This window comes from Typopeltis vanoorti, chromosome 1, assembly GCF_054136105.1.
Source record: "Typopeltis vanoorti isolate ZY-2024b chromosome 1, IOZ_Tvanoo_1.0, whole genome shotgun sequence".
NCBI lineage: Eukaryota > Metazoa > Arthropoda > Arachnida > Uropygi > Thelyphonidae > Typopeltis > Typopeltis vanoorti.
Genome location: NC_143549.1, coordinates 139,970,603 through 139,986,122, shown reverse-complemented (window position 1 = coordinate 139,986,122; position 15,520 = coordinate 139,970,603). Strand labels below are relative to the sequence as shown.

At 35.7% G+C, this 15,520-nt stretch overlaps 1 protein-coding gene across 1 annotated transcript in view; it reads right to left on the bottom strand.

Moving 5' to 3' along the window:
* The window catches only part of LOC150110475 (NCK-interacting protein with SH3 domain), a 243,092-nt gene that overhangs the window by 140,958 nt on the left and 86,614 nt on the right, over positions 1–15,520 (bottom strand). Inside the window, exon 3 of the mRNA XM_090394047.1 lies at positions 6,473–6,591. Within this exon, the coding sequence (XP_090250173.1) occupies positions 6,473–6,591 (119 nt within the window). The remainder of the gene's footprint in view (positions 1–6,472; positions 6,592–15,520) is intronic.

Sequence of the window (15,520 nt, the reverse complement as noted above, 5' to 3'; positions counted from 1 at the left end):
TGGTCCAGTGTTAATTATTGAATTAACGCTTTTACTAAATAGCTTAAGGAAATTACAACGTATACTAGGATATACATTAAAATAAATTTTAATACACTTCCAGTATTTCGGCAACGTCATGTTGTCATTTTCACAGGAACCTAAAAAACAAGACACGTGCACACAAGCACAACGAACAGTAAATGAGGACGAAGCAGGAAGCTATTCTTTCTCCTAAAAGTCCTGATGGTGTCCCATAGCGGGCAATGTTGGTATTCTTGGGTGATTGGGCTGAAGGTCTTCTGATGTAGGTTTCCCAAATTTGGCGCAGTCTCATGCACTCAAATTTTTTGAGGTTTAGATTGTTTCTTAGGGCTGAAGCTGATTCCATGAAAAGCCTTTCGTATTTGAATTTACTACGGTGTATTATCGTGGCTTTCTTCCACCGCATTCTATGGCGGGTATCCAGCGCATGGTCTGCAAGACCAGAGTGGCTGTATTGATGAAACTGGATGTAGGCTCGAAGATGACCTTTCAAGCACCTTAAGCCACGAAATTTGGTCTATTTTATATGACATCTCATGCGCTGCTGCAGAGAAAGAATTTAAAAAAGTACGAGATTGACACATCAAAAATTTGAAAATTTAAAAAAGAACTCGAACTCGAAACCACAACTTCCTACCGAAACAGTAGTCAACCTTTCGTCAGTTAGTGTGAAACCTGAAGCATTCGACGCTATCTCACGTGGTCACACAGCTTCGCTATTGTGCCCAAAAGAATACCTGCTGAAGATATTGATACGAATTGAACGCGGGATACGACACCTTCCAAACCACGTCGCCAACGATATTAGACTGGATGTGGCTTGTGTTCTGACCAAAGCAAAACTATCAAAAACTAACATGCCCAGTAAGGAAATTAAATCTCTACTAGAATTAAAGAAAAACAAGAAAATAATAATCACCAAAGCGTATAAAGGGAACGCCACAGTGCTTAACCAAAAGGATTACACAGGTAAGATGAATGCTCTATTGTTAGATCGGGCTACTTAACTCCCTATCGAGTACAATCCCACCAATTCACAAATCAGAAAACTCCACAGGTGCCTTAAGAAGGTCACTTCTTAAGGAGCCTATAGCATACCCCTCCCCTCAGTATTTATGGACTCCCAAAAATACATAAGGAAAATGTGCTATTATGTCCCATAGTGGATGGCATTGATTCCCCCCACATACAAACTAGCTAAACATTTGGCCACAGCTCTCACACTATACAGGCAACACACCTTCACACATAAAAAACTCAGCCCACTTCAAAGCCAGCATAGAAAACCTTACACTCAAACACACTGACATAATGGTCAGTTTTGATGTCTCCTCCTTATTCACAAATATCCCACTCAAAGAATCCTTGGAGCTAATCCAAGCTAAATTTCCTCCCGATATCACAGCCCTATTTCAGTTCACAATGAACTCAGGCTATTTTGTTTGGCAAGGAAAATTCTACAAACAAATAGAGGGGACAGCCATGGGTTCTCCACTCTCCCCACACTTGGCCAACTTTTATATGGAGACTTTTGAAGAGAAAGCCTTAAACTTTGTCCCACAAAAACCAACCATATGGCTTCGCTATGTTGATGATGTGTTCGCTATTTGGCCACATGGCTCCGATGCACTCCTCTCCTTCTTAACACACTTAAACAACCGACACCCCAGAATCAAATTCACCCTGGAAGAAGAAAAAAACAACTGCCTTCCTTTCTTAGAAACCCACCAGCCTGATGGAACCTTGGTTTTCTCAGCCTATAGAAAACCCAGCCATACAGGCAGATACATTCACATTCACCAACAATCCCACCATCCCCCCCCCCCCTCACAACAATATGGAGTCATTAAGACACTACACAACAGGGCTAAACTTATCTGTTCAAATGACAATGCCCTAACCACAGAACTAAACCACATTCACAACACTTTCTCAGCAAATGGCTACCCCCCACAAAAAAATCTAAAAAATATTGAAACCAATAAACCATAAGCCCCCCTTCCCCCCTCACAACAAGTATTACTCTAAATACATCACCATACCCTATATCTGAGGCACCTCAGAAAAAATTACAAAAATCTTGATATTTATTTTCTATTTTCTTACCAAAGGTTTCCCCATGAAGTTTGTTTTTGCCTCATTTTACATAGTGCTTTGTTTTCTTATAATTTATCTCTGTATTCTCTCAGAGTACAAGCTGACTTACTTGCCAGGAACTTTCAATGCACTTTCTTCTTTTCTTTGACTGCCTCTTTAACTTCCTCGAGTTCTGGAAGTTAAAGGAGTTCTGATTTTTCTATACTTGCAGACAACCTCACCACATGCCTCTCTGGCTGAATCAATCAATGTTTTCTTCAGTTTGCCACTGAATTCCAAGGTTCAATTCAAGCTTCTCCACCAACAAGAGTGCCTCATGCTCGGCTCTATCACCTACTCTCTTTCTTTTACACATAAATGACTTACCCTCAATCACCACTAATTCTATCTGCAGCCCTGCTGATGATGTATGCTCCACTCATCCAACTCATTTCACAAACCGTGAAATGAGTTGGATAGACATCCCATGCTTCAAGATCATCTTTAACCAGTGCCTTAAACACTGATCTCCATACCTTCCTTCAATGGGGTAAGAACTTAGTCATCTTCAATGCCAGCAAAACACGGTCTTACCTTTTCTCTTGCAAAATGGATCTCAGCTCACCTATTTACTTTCAATAACACACACAGATCACTAGACAGGATCAGATATTTCTGCTTGGACTGACACTGACATCTACTATCTCCTTGCATAATCACATCACATGACACCTTCCACAGCATCTAAAACACTAGGATTTTTCTTCAACTTAAGAAGTTATTTTTCACACACCTAATGAACAAAGTTGTATTTTGTATTCATTAAAACCAATACACAAATGATGATATGACATGATAGTGCTGGTTGGACATTATTTGGGTTTTATTATTATTCTCCTCTCTCTCTCTCTCGGAAACATATTATAAATATTGCCTCCTCAGCATCAAAAATTTAGGTTTTCTCTTTCTTTCAAGGTGTTACTTTCTGAACATCTTACACTATATAAACAAAACCTATGCATTCATTGACTACTTTTCTCACATTTAGAATGATTTTCCTCTAACAGCTCCATAAAAAAAGTACTTGATTCAGTACAGAATCTGCAGTTAGGTTGATTGATTCATCTCTGACCAGTCACTCCTTTCTCTTTCACAAGATGTTGAAAGTTTATTTTTCACTTGGTTATACTATAATAAATTTAGTTTAATCCTTTATCCAAGTGTGAGCAAACAAATTTTGCACCTGAAAGTATCTTCAGAACTGGGGTAAGGTGGTTCAACACTGGGCAACTCATTGCAAAGGTGGAGCAAGCTAACATTACTCCTATCTCAGTATCTCCCAATGCACAACATCTCCTTGTGGATATGTATAATGTTATGCATTAAGGGAAGGGACACTACCCAGACTAGTTTCGACCTTTATTGAGGTCTCTTCAGTGGGAGCCAGGCCCAGGTGTGCCACCAAAAGGTGGCACACTGTTTGGCAGCTCCTATAGGAGGAGATGACCTTGCTAATGCTTCTGCCTGGTATCTCCACTTGGGCCTGGCTCCCACTGAAGAGACCTCAATAAAGGTCGAAACTAGTCTGGGTAGTGGCCCTTCCCTTAATGCATAACATTATACATATCCGCAAGGAGATGTGCTTTGCATTATGGGAGATACTGAGATAGGAGTGTTGGTATCTTGCTCCACCTTTGCAAGGAGTTGCCCGGTATTGTACCACATTACCCCAGTCCTGAAGATACTTTCAGGCGCAAACTTTGTTTGCACACACTTGGATAAAGGATTAAACTAAATTTATTATTGCCATTCATGCTGGCTATCTTATTAGTCATGTTCTCTTTTTTGCCACCTTTCATATTTACTATCTTATCATCAGTCAGCCTATTTTTCTCACTGAGAGAGCCACATTCTCTTTCTTACTGTAAGTTTTATATGTAATTTATCATCACTCTCACTTGCTTCGGTACTTGGGTTTGCAACCTCCACGAGCATGTTACATACCTATACTTACTAATTTCTTTATTCAATCTCTCAACAGAGATATCCTCAATACTTCCCATGCATACATAGTGCATTCATAGCACAGTAACCATTTTCAAAAAATCCACTCAGCTCACATCCATCTTTCTCACAGATGAACACATTGACCTCACTCTCACTGCCACTTTGCCTCAAATCAATGATTATTAATCAATACACAATCTAAAATTCAAATAACACTAAATACCAATCTCAGCTATTGTACAACAAAATTCAATTTAAAACTATCGATATTACACATGATAAATTTAAGTTATCTCTTCACGGCTAACTTAACAACTACCTTCTTTATTTTGCCTGCCACCTCATATATGTACATATTTTATACATATTAGGAATAATCACTAGATTATTAGCAAAAGTTCGAAGACACCATTTCCCACAATTCTGAAATTTTTAGACCATCAATGTGATTTAGATTAGGTTGACTACAAAGAGTGCTTCACAGCATTCTTTAAAGAGGCTCTTGCATTATTATTATTATTATTATTCAGGCCTGTCAAAAGACTCATCGAGGGGAGGTCCCCCCTAAGAAACACAAAGTCTATCATTAGACATGTGAAGAGCCAAAGGCTTCAATTCAGCGAGATATAATTTGTTTAAGTTAAGGGATATATATCCCATAAGAATATGGGATATATATCCCTTAACTTAAACAAGTTATATGTCGCCGAATTGAAGCCTTTGGGTCTTCATATGTCTAATAATTTATTAGGACACCTCTCGGCAACACTCATAGAAGGGTGGTAAGTTCTGATCGCTACAAACTTGATATTAACTAGGCCTACCTACTCACTGATGAGACCTCAATAAAGGTTGAAACCGGTCTGGGTAGTGACCTCTCATAATGTAGAACAGTAGTACAGCTCCTAGGAGCTAAGTTCACATTATGGGTAAATGTCAAGAATAGTGATCGGAGCTTGCTCCACCCTAGACATGAGTTGCCTCAGCTTGCACTACCTTAAGGGTTAGTTGCTGCAGTATCCAGGTATTTGCTTACGCTTGGAATCGCCGAACTCTATATAGTTTCTACTATATTCGGCATGAAACTCTTTGAGTTTCTTATTTGGCTAAGAAACTATATGGGATATATATCCCTTAACTTAAACAAAGTCTATCATACCACTCCTTAAACTCATTGACCATTCTCGCTCTCACCACTCCATCAGGCAATGCATTCCATGGTTCAACCACCCTCCATGCAAAGAAACCACTCCTCAGCCTCTTGCTCACAGTTTCCTTTCGTAACTTCCAGGGATGGCCTCTTGTCATCACTCCTTCCCAGTTCTTTCTCTTGTTCAACCAAGAGAAAGAACTCCCCAGTGTCAACCCTGTAACCACCTCTAAACAGTTTAAAAGTCTCAATCATATCACCTCTCCTTCTTCTATAAACCAAACTCTGCAGTCCACATTCCCTCAGCCAATCCTTATAACCAAAACTGTACAGTCCTGAAACCATCTTTGTCATCCGTCTCTGTACCCTTTCCAAGGAAAGTATGTTCCCCAATTGGAAAATACTTGTGTGAAGATTTTTTGTTTTGTTTCATAGGTTCCTTGTGGCTAGTAGAAACTCAATGTTCTGCAAGATCATATTTCTCAGCTTGTAAAAAATGGATGTAAACTGCATGTTCTGATCTTCAGATGTCTTATGACCAATTTGGTTAAATTAGGAGAGATTGAAGGAGCAAGCAATCTGTTACAGTACACTCTTATGTGAGTTAAGAGAAGAAGTTTGCCTTTAGTGGAAGGCAGTATAGAATAAATCTCTTTTACTGGTTTGAAAGTTGTCTCAAAATCAATTTTTTTTTTTTTGTTGTTGTTGTTAACTTTTGAGATGCATTCAGAAATGTCTTTGATATAATTAGCATTCTTTTACATCCTGGATGGAATCAGTTAACTCATCATGGAAAGTTCATTCAACTGACAACATATTTATCATGCTGAATCTTAAAATCCTTAACACTCCCTGCATTAATGAAATGGAAATTCTCTCATTATCTGATGAACTTAGTAGGAGAGAAATTACCTAAGATGTGTAATTTGGATGGAAAGTAATCACTGAATATCAAGTTGTTTTTAATACATTGTAATTCTAATTAAAATGTACCCTCAGAGGAAACTATGTGCCTTGTGGGCACATAGTTTCCGCTGAGGATTGACAATTCTTAAAGGAAACTATGAAGCTGCTTTGTATGTAAAATTTTATTGTCTACTTAAAACAGAATAAAATATGGATGGAAACTAGACTTCAGCACTACACTCATTTTTTCTTTCATTTTAAAATGAAAAAATTTAAATAATACAATGTATTAAATACTTTAATATATACCTTCAAAACCAACTTCCCTGTATGAAGTAGTGCTGTCACTAGCATGCAGAAGGGGATCACTATAAGTAGAAAGGGATGATAAGTCCTTTATGATCTTGGAATGTTTTTCTGCTAGATGCCTAGAAATGAAATTTAATTTCTGTGAGCCATATGGTCAAATAATGTAATTAAAACTGATTTTACTATAATGAAGAATCAAGCTTAACATTATAAATTATTTTATTTTATTTCTCCGGCATCTCCAAGGAATCAAAGACTCATCGTGGGAGATCATTAACTGTTGTTTACACAATACCTATCACAATACCTTTCTTGAACTTATTCATTGACTCTTGCTCTTCCTAGATTTGTATCATCTACTAACAACTATATATTTCCCTTTAAATCATTTCCTACATTACTGCTGTACAAAATAAACGACAGAGGACCAAGTTCTAAGTCATGTGCTATTCCACTAGTTACTTGGCCTCTCCAGGTCAATCTTTCTCATACCATCCTTGATATCTGTCTGCAATCCTCTGATTCCAGTTTCATAACCATTCCCATGTTCAAGCAACAAAACTTTATAAATGATCATTAAATCTACATCTCATTTTCAGCATAAACCAAAGCAGTTTAAAAAAAAAGAAAAGAAATTTCCATAATTATTTACTTAGGTATTATTTATTTGTAATCATTTCTAATATTTTAGAATAGTATCTATCACTAGAAGTGAATTATTCATAGTGATTTTAAATAACATCAGCAGCACTGTTCAAATGTATCTGGTGATTTAAGAAAAAGTACAATTCTAATAAAGTAAATAAAACTTTGATGAACAAATAAAATATTATTTGCCAACATTTTCCACTTGGGACAAAGTAGTTGTATGCTTTTTCATCTCTCTGAAATGCAATATTCCTTCTGAGTACTGATTGGATTATGCTTTCTAATTAATATGATAAAGAATTTCAATTGTTTATGATAATATGAATTAAGGCATGCTAATCTTTCAAATTACTTGTATTCCCATATGGGAACATAGCAAACCCTTGTAAGCCCATTTTAGGCCATAACTAAGATCAACAAAGTCTAATTAGATCTTAAAATCACTGTCTCCCAGATTTTTGGCAAATTAATACAGTTCTTGTTGAGGTTTGACGTATGCTTTAAAGCTGCTGCTGATTCCAAAAACAATCTGCCTGACTAATAATGACTTCTGTGTAGAACTTTTCTTTTCTTCCATTTCATCCTGTGTGAAGGGGTATCCAAGGCATGATCTGCTAGACCTGACTTGCTATAAAAATAGTGCTAAATGTATTTTTTTTAAATATAATTTTTTTTTGCTGGAAAATTTTTTCCATGTTACTCCTCTAAACTGATATCAATACTTATTGCTTAATTTGCCTATTTTCAAAAGGAGTACCCATCGTATTAAATAACTGGATTTTTTTTATTAAAAAGAAAGAAAAATAATATAAGAAGAATAATTTTTGACATACCTTTATAGAACCTCAAGTTTAACTTTTTGATGAAACAGCATCAGAAATATAACTGTTAAAGAATAATAAATAACTGAACTTGAAACCATTAAAAATGACTATGAGTAATGAACTATAAAAAACCATTTAGGGACTATCGGTTGGATTAAAAATATATTAGAGCTTTTTTATTTCATAAAGGGATAAAATATATATTATATATATATTTCCATATATATAAATATATATGGAAATATATATTGGAAGTTTATTTTGCACTTGGTTAGACTATAATATTAGTTTAATCCTTTATCTAAGTGTAAGCAAACAAAGTTTGCACCTGAAAATATCTTCAGGGACTGAGGTTTTGCTTAAACTTGGATAAAGGATTAAACTAAATTCATTATATATGGATACTAAAAATGTGGAAAAATATGCAAACTAAAACCAGAAGAATACATAGAGTGGTTTCATAATGGCTTTGTATCAAGAATGAATGAACTACTAAAATGAACAATAAAAAAAATTGTTTGCTTTTTTTTCATTTTTAAATTTAGTAGTTCATTCCTTGATACAAGGCCATTATATGAAACCTTTGTATTGTATTCTTCTAGTTTTAGTTTGCATATTTTTCCATATTTTTAGTTTCCATATATTTTTATCTCTATTTTACCCCCTTCTCAAAAAAAAAAAGCTTTAATGTATTTTTTAATCCAACCGATAGTCCCTAAATGGTTTTTCATAGTCCATTTTTAATGGTTTCAAGTTCAGTTATTTATTATTTTCAGCAATTATATTTTTGATGCTGTTCCATCAAAAAGTTAAACCTGAGAATTCTATAAAGGTATATCAAAAATTCTTCTTTATTCAATTTATGTTTTTAAAAATACATATCACTAATGTCTTAATTTAACTGAAATATAAAAAAAAAGTCAATGATTTAATACAAGGGATACTCCTTTTGAAAATAGGCAAAATAAGCCATTAGTATTGGTATTTTTTATGTCTCTCCAAGGCAGATGTCAACCAGTGAAATATCAGCTAAAAGTTAATATTTTTCATATATCATTTTGTGTTATTATTATTATTATTTGACACCTCCAGGGAGTCCAAAGACTCATCGAGGGAGAGTGTGCCAACAGCATCGAACAATTGGGCCCCTTCCAACTACTAACTGCACTCAAACTTACTTAACTGAGCCATTAGTAGCAGAGGCTCTACCAATCGACCAACCTTTGCCAGCAATGAATCAATACCATTAAATAAACTAGCATGTGCTGCCAACACATAAGGCTTTCTACTCGTTATTTTATTATCTATCACTATTTTACTTTTTATTGGAATTTTCTCCCTTCAAAGCCATTCTTTTTGTCTTTATTTTAGATATTATCATGTTATATTGTTCTGAAATTTCATTTAATGATTTTACTGATCTTTGTGTCCGCACGATTAGCCTAGTGGCTGTGTACTTCGCAACCATATGACTGGAAAGGAGTGTCCCAGGTTCGATTCCCCATCGATGACGTGAGGAATTTGAGGATCTTCCTCAGCCATAGCCAAGTTAGCCAGTCCTTGGGCACGGGCGGTAGAGTTTTTTTCCGCCAGTTTATCTGGCGTTTTTCATCCCGTAAGCAGGCAAACCGGCCCCGTGAACACACACACACACACGGGATCTACAGCCATAAATACCTACCCCCCCCCATGAGGGGGCTCAAGTCGTCCCAATAGGGACGGGGGAGAAAAAGGGAGGAAACTCCATATGAATAAATAAATAAAAAAACTGATTTTTGTAAATCATTTTTTGATTATCTGCAAACAATAGTGTAGCTATCATTTTTATTAAATAGCTTAAGGAAATTACAACGTATACCAGGATATACATTAAAATAAATTTTAATTAAAATTTAATATTAAAAAAATATTAAAATTTATTTTAATGTATATCTTAGTATATGTTGTAATTTCCTTAAGCTATTTAGTAAAAATGCATAACCAACGTCTAAACCTTTCCACGAGAAATGTATCTATCATTATTTGTGGGTTTATTTGTATACCAAATGGGTTAAACTGTTTCCAGATTGTTATAATCTTATTTATATAATATATACTATATATATATATATATATATATATATTAAAAATGTGGAGGTGATAGGGTACATTCTTGGTGTACTCTCTTGATATGTCTTCCCATTCTGATATTTGTTCTAATTTGACTGCCATTTTATTTCCTGTATATATTTCTTAAAGACTGTAAGAACTAGTTTGGTAGCTTTAGATCATTAATATTTTAAATAATTTTTGTCTATTAATTTTATCAAACAATTTGTCTATTAATTTTATTAATAGACAAAAATAAATAATTTTGTCTATTAATTTTATTAAATTAATAGACAAAATTATTTTGTCTATTAATTTAATTTTATTAACTTTTTCATGATCAATGAAGGCCACGTGTTTTTTTTTTTTTTTGAAATTCTCTTTTCAATTAATAATTTTAGAGTAAAAATTTAGTCTATACATGAGATAAATTTGGAGGTAGAAGAGAGCTGTTTGCTGCAGGTGGGGTCTGCATTTGAGTGAGAAAGATAGTGTGAAGCTGGGTAGATTATTGATAAGAGGAAGAGAGTGTGGAGCCTATCAGTGTAAGAGACCAGAACTGGTGCAAGATAAAGAATGAATGAAGACTAGGATAGAGGACCCAAGGAAACATTACTGTGCTTATACACCAATACAAGGATTATTATGAATAAGGATGTAGCATTTTTGGCCTTGATACAGTTAGTCAGTTCACAAATCATTGGTGTTGGTGAGACATGCTGTATTCGTGGGAACAGAATGTAATGGTCAACATTTTTTCAAAAATATCAGAAAGATAAAGGAGGAGGTGGGTATTACTGATGATTTCAGAAGAGCTATGTCATCTCAATGTGGAACCTGAAGAATAGCAGAAATGGCTCTGAGGCCAATGATAATGGCCTTAGTGTGAAATAATATAAGCACAAATTTTAGATATTTAGTGGGATGTTGCTACAGGCCAGTGAATGCAGAGAGAGAGAGAGAGAAAGAATGATTCTGGAATGTTCAGACAAATGAGGCTAGTGAGGGACAAGAGGCAATAATAATGGGTGACTTTAACTATGGAAGCAGGAAATAACATGTGTAAGGAGACTGAATTTCTTCAGCTACTTAGGGACACCTATCTCATGCAGAATATAGTTGAAACAGCACATGGACTTTGAGTGTGGGATTTTTTAATATTGTCTCGCATAGTGATAATAGAAGATGTCACCATGATGCCACCAACTGGGAAGAGTGATCATGTGGTTTTGGCATGGGAGAGTGGCCAGGCAGGTATAAGTTTCATAGAACAAGAGAGAGAGAGAGAGATGTATGAAATTACAGAAACAGAAGACTATAATAAATTAAGGAAACGGACTGGTGATGTGCAGTGGCGTGATCAGTTGAAGTGGAGAGAAATGAGCAGTGCCTAGAATTTGGTCAAGAAAAGGGTTATGCGTTGTGATGTCAGATTGTATTCTTAAGGTTTGGAGAATAAATAAAGTCGGGGTAAAATAGAGGAATCAATGAAATGATGCAGAATCTTCTGAGGAGGACATTATGGAAGAGATATAAAAAATGAGATATCCCTCAGCAGCATTAAGAGAACAGGGTGCAGATTAGAAAGGTGAAAAAAAGAGAAATTGGCATTAGGAGACTGGCTGAAGCAGTAATGCAAAACCCTTACAAACTCTGCAGTTATATTGTTAGTAGAAGAAAGGGTGAACACAGAAGATTGATTTTAGATGCTAGAGATGGAACATGGGTCACATCTGGTAAAGATATAATACAAATGTTCAGTGAATATTTTATTAGTGTAATTCATGTAAGGGGATTAAGAGTAGAGTTGAATAACAACAGCAACAGGAAGGAGGAAGAGCAGACTGACAATTCAAGAATGGGAAGTATAAGGGAACATCCAAGTTTATAGTGTCAAACTATATGCTAGTGTGTATATGAAGTGTCGTGGTGTTAGAGAGGCTGGTTGGAGACAGAATACAAACCCAGATTGATGAAAATCTTTTGAAAGATCAGCATGAGTTTGTTAAGGGGAGGTCACACTTTAGTAACTTTAGTAAGCTTTAGTTTTTATCAGTATGTAATTTGGCATAAGGAAGCAATGTTTATGTCACAATGACATCAGCATGATAAAAACCTCAGGAGCAATTTCCTCTGCCTGTCTCATATAATGACCATTTCCATAAAAATAAATAAATAAATAAATAAATAAAGTTTTAAAAAATATCCAAATACTATTCATAGGAAGACAACCAATCATGCTAAATTCCAACTTTCCAATTTCTTTAAGGTATACAGTCTTTTTGGAAAGTTTACTTTCCAAAGCAGGGTAGAGTGTCCTACAGTCCTTGGAATCCTTGAAGGTGTCATGTAATAATAATAACATAATGATAATAATAATAAAAAAAAAACAGGCTAAAATTCTGAGAAAATGTAAATTAATCATCTAGTTAACTACAGAGCCTCCATAACTGATAATTAGTTTATGGAAATAACAACGCATATAAAGTATATTAATTAAAGATAACTTTAATAAATAACTTCTATATTTCGGCAACGTCAAGCTACTATCTTCAGGAACATAAAGATATGGTATCTGCACGCAGGCACTAACAAAAGCAAATGAGGAAGAAAGCAGGAAACTAATATTGTTCCTAAAGTCCTAATGGTGCCCTCTGGCGGGCTAATTTGGTTATCTTGGCAGTTGGGCTGAAGTTCTCAAAATGTAAGTCTTCCAAATTTGGGATAGTTTCATGCACCCAAATTTGTTGAGGTTAGGAACATTTTTTAGAGCTGCTGAAGATTCTTTGAATAATCTTTCATATTTAAACTTGCTTCGGTGTATTATTTTTGTTTTCTTCTAAAGAATTCTATGGTGGTATCTAAGGCATGGTGTACTGGTGAAACCGGATGTAGTCTTTGTGTTCTGAAAAACTGATATTTGTTGTTCTGCCTATTTGGCCAAAGTAGGACAATTTGCAGCTGCAAGGGACCTGGTATACACCAGGTAGGTCTAGGGGAAGTGGTTGGTCTTTGGTAGAGCAGATAAGGGATGCCAACTCTTTATATGGTCTGTAACAAGAAGTAAGGTCATATTTTCTGAGGATATTGGTTATTTTCTCAGAGGTGCCCTGGATGTAGGGGATGGTGATAGATTTGGTGTAATCATTATTGTCGAGGGGGGGTTGTGGTTTACTGGTTTTAGTATTTTTTGGATTTTTTTGGGGTTATAGCCATTGGCTAAGAAAGTGTTGTGGATGTGGTTTAGTTCAGTAGTTAGGGCCTTGTCATCTGAGCAGATTAATTTTGCCCTGTTATATAGTGTTTTTATAACCCCATATTGTTGTGAGGGGGGGGGGATGTTGGGATTGCTGGTGAATGTATCTACCAGTATGGGCGGGTTTTCTGTAAACAGAGAAAACCAAAGATCCATCAAGCTGGCAGGTGATTAAAGTGTCTAGGAAGGGGAGAGTGTTGTTTTCCTCTTTTTCTAAGGTGAACTGGACTCTGGGGTGTTGGTTGTTTAAGTGTGTTAGGAAGGAGTGGAGTGAGTCCTAGCCATGTGGCCAAATAGCAAACACATCATCCACGTAACGAAGCCAAATAGTGGGTTTTTGTGGGGCGGAGTTTAAGGCTTTCTCTTCAAAGGTCTCCATAAAGAAATTGGCCAAGGGTGGGGAAAGTGGTGAACCCATGGCTGTTCCCTCTATCTGTTTGTAGAACTTTCCTTGCCAAACGAAATAGCCTGAGTTCATTGTGAACTGAAATAGGGCTGAGATATCGGGAGGAAATTTAGCTTGGATTAGCGCTAAGGTTTCTTTGAGGGGGACATTAGTGAATAGGGAGGAGACGTCAAAACTGACCGTTATGTCAGTGTGTTGGAGTGAGAGGTTTTCTATACTGACTTTAAAGTGGGCTGAGTTTTTTATGTATGATGGTGTGTTGCCAGTATAGTGTGTGAGCGTTTTGGCTAAATGTTTGGCTAATTTGTATGTGGGGGAATCAATGCCATCCACTATGGGATGTAATGGCACATTTTGTTTATACATTTTTGGAAGTTCGTTTATTCGGGGGAGTCTAGAGGTTTTAGTTTGTTCGTAACTTCCACAGGCCAAGAAGCGACCTTTTTAAGGAGCCTTTGGAGTGTTCTAATTTGGGAGCTGGTGGTATTCGAAGGGAGAAGAAGTTGATATAAGCTGAACTAGCTAAAACCAGATTTTGGCGGGAAGAATGAATGTATTTAATTGGAGAATGAAGGTAAACAGGGGAGAAGCATTCAGGACAGCAAGGAGTAAAGTAAAAGGGTGGCAGCAAAAGGGATTTGGATATGCTGTAAATAGATTAGGAAGGAACCGGGAAATTAATAGGCAAATAGGAATATTTATACGGAATTCTAAAATTATGACGAATTCCAATTGTTTTGAGGAAGAATAGTACAAGGTTGAATTTAATGCATAGAAGAAAACAAGGAATAAGTAGATTACCTAAAACGAGTGCGTCAAGACTTGTGAAGCTCTATGTTTAATATTTCAGTTATATAGTGAAGATTTCCTTTGAATAGTGTTACCTCAAAGTGATAGCTAACTTCAGTTTTAAGTGTGCCTAAAGTGAATTCGATGTGCAAGGGATGTAACCCGGTAAAAACAGTCAATGTTTTTTATATTTCATCATGAAGAAATAAGAGTTAGCTCCGCCTGACATAGCATAACATTAACTGTGGCATTCTACTAAAATTAGCCGAAGTATGGAGCTTTAAAGTGTTCCCCCCCCCCCCATTGAAGTGATAACTGCCTGATAATTGAATTAAAAGTGTTTGTTGACTAAGAGAGAATTAGAGAGTTCTACTATAAGAGTATTTACTGTAAGATTCTGTAACATTGAACTGTGTGAACCATTTTAATTATTCGGAAGAATGTAGAATTGCTAGCTGGATGTCTGATGCCTAATATTTTATGTTTGTTATGAATACCTGAACTAAGTTGATTTGCATTATCTTGTTTCCAAAGTTATACTTAATGTATATGTTATATAACCCTGCATTAAATGTTTTGTTTTATTGATTCTAATTTAGTGTTTGCCTGATTCTCCTTCACTGCACCGCTCATAAAAAATATCGGACCTTGTGGAAGCCTTAAATAATAATATTAACCTCGGCCTGTATAAAGTGAGATTGCAAAAGTTAGTTGATGATTGATTCCAATATTATATAGACTAGTCTGAATATAGGGTGCTGCAGGATAATATAAATTTCTCTATATTCAGATCAGTATCATTCAGCATCTAAACAAATAAAAACTGATAATTTAAATAAGAATAACGTTCCAACAAGATTGCAGATTCAAAGCCAGGATGTACATTCCAACAATAGCACACTTGGTATAGATGAGGCCTTAGGATGGAAAGATCCAGATCATTTGAACTTTATCAGATCATATGAATCAAATGGTGAGTTAGCCAATGTCATACAGAGGTAGAGGGTTTTTTTTCTCCTGGAAACAGGATTTTTTTG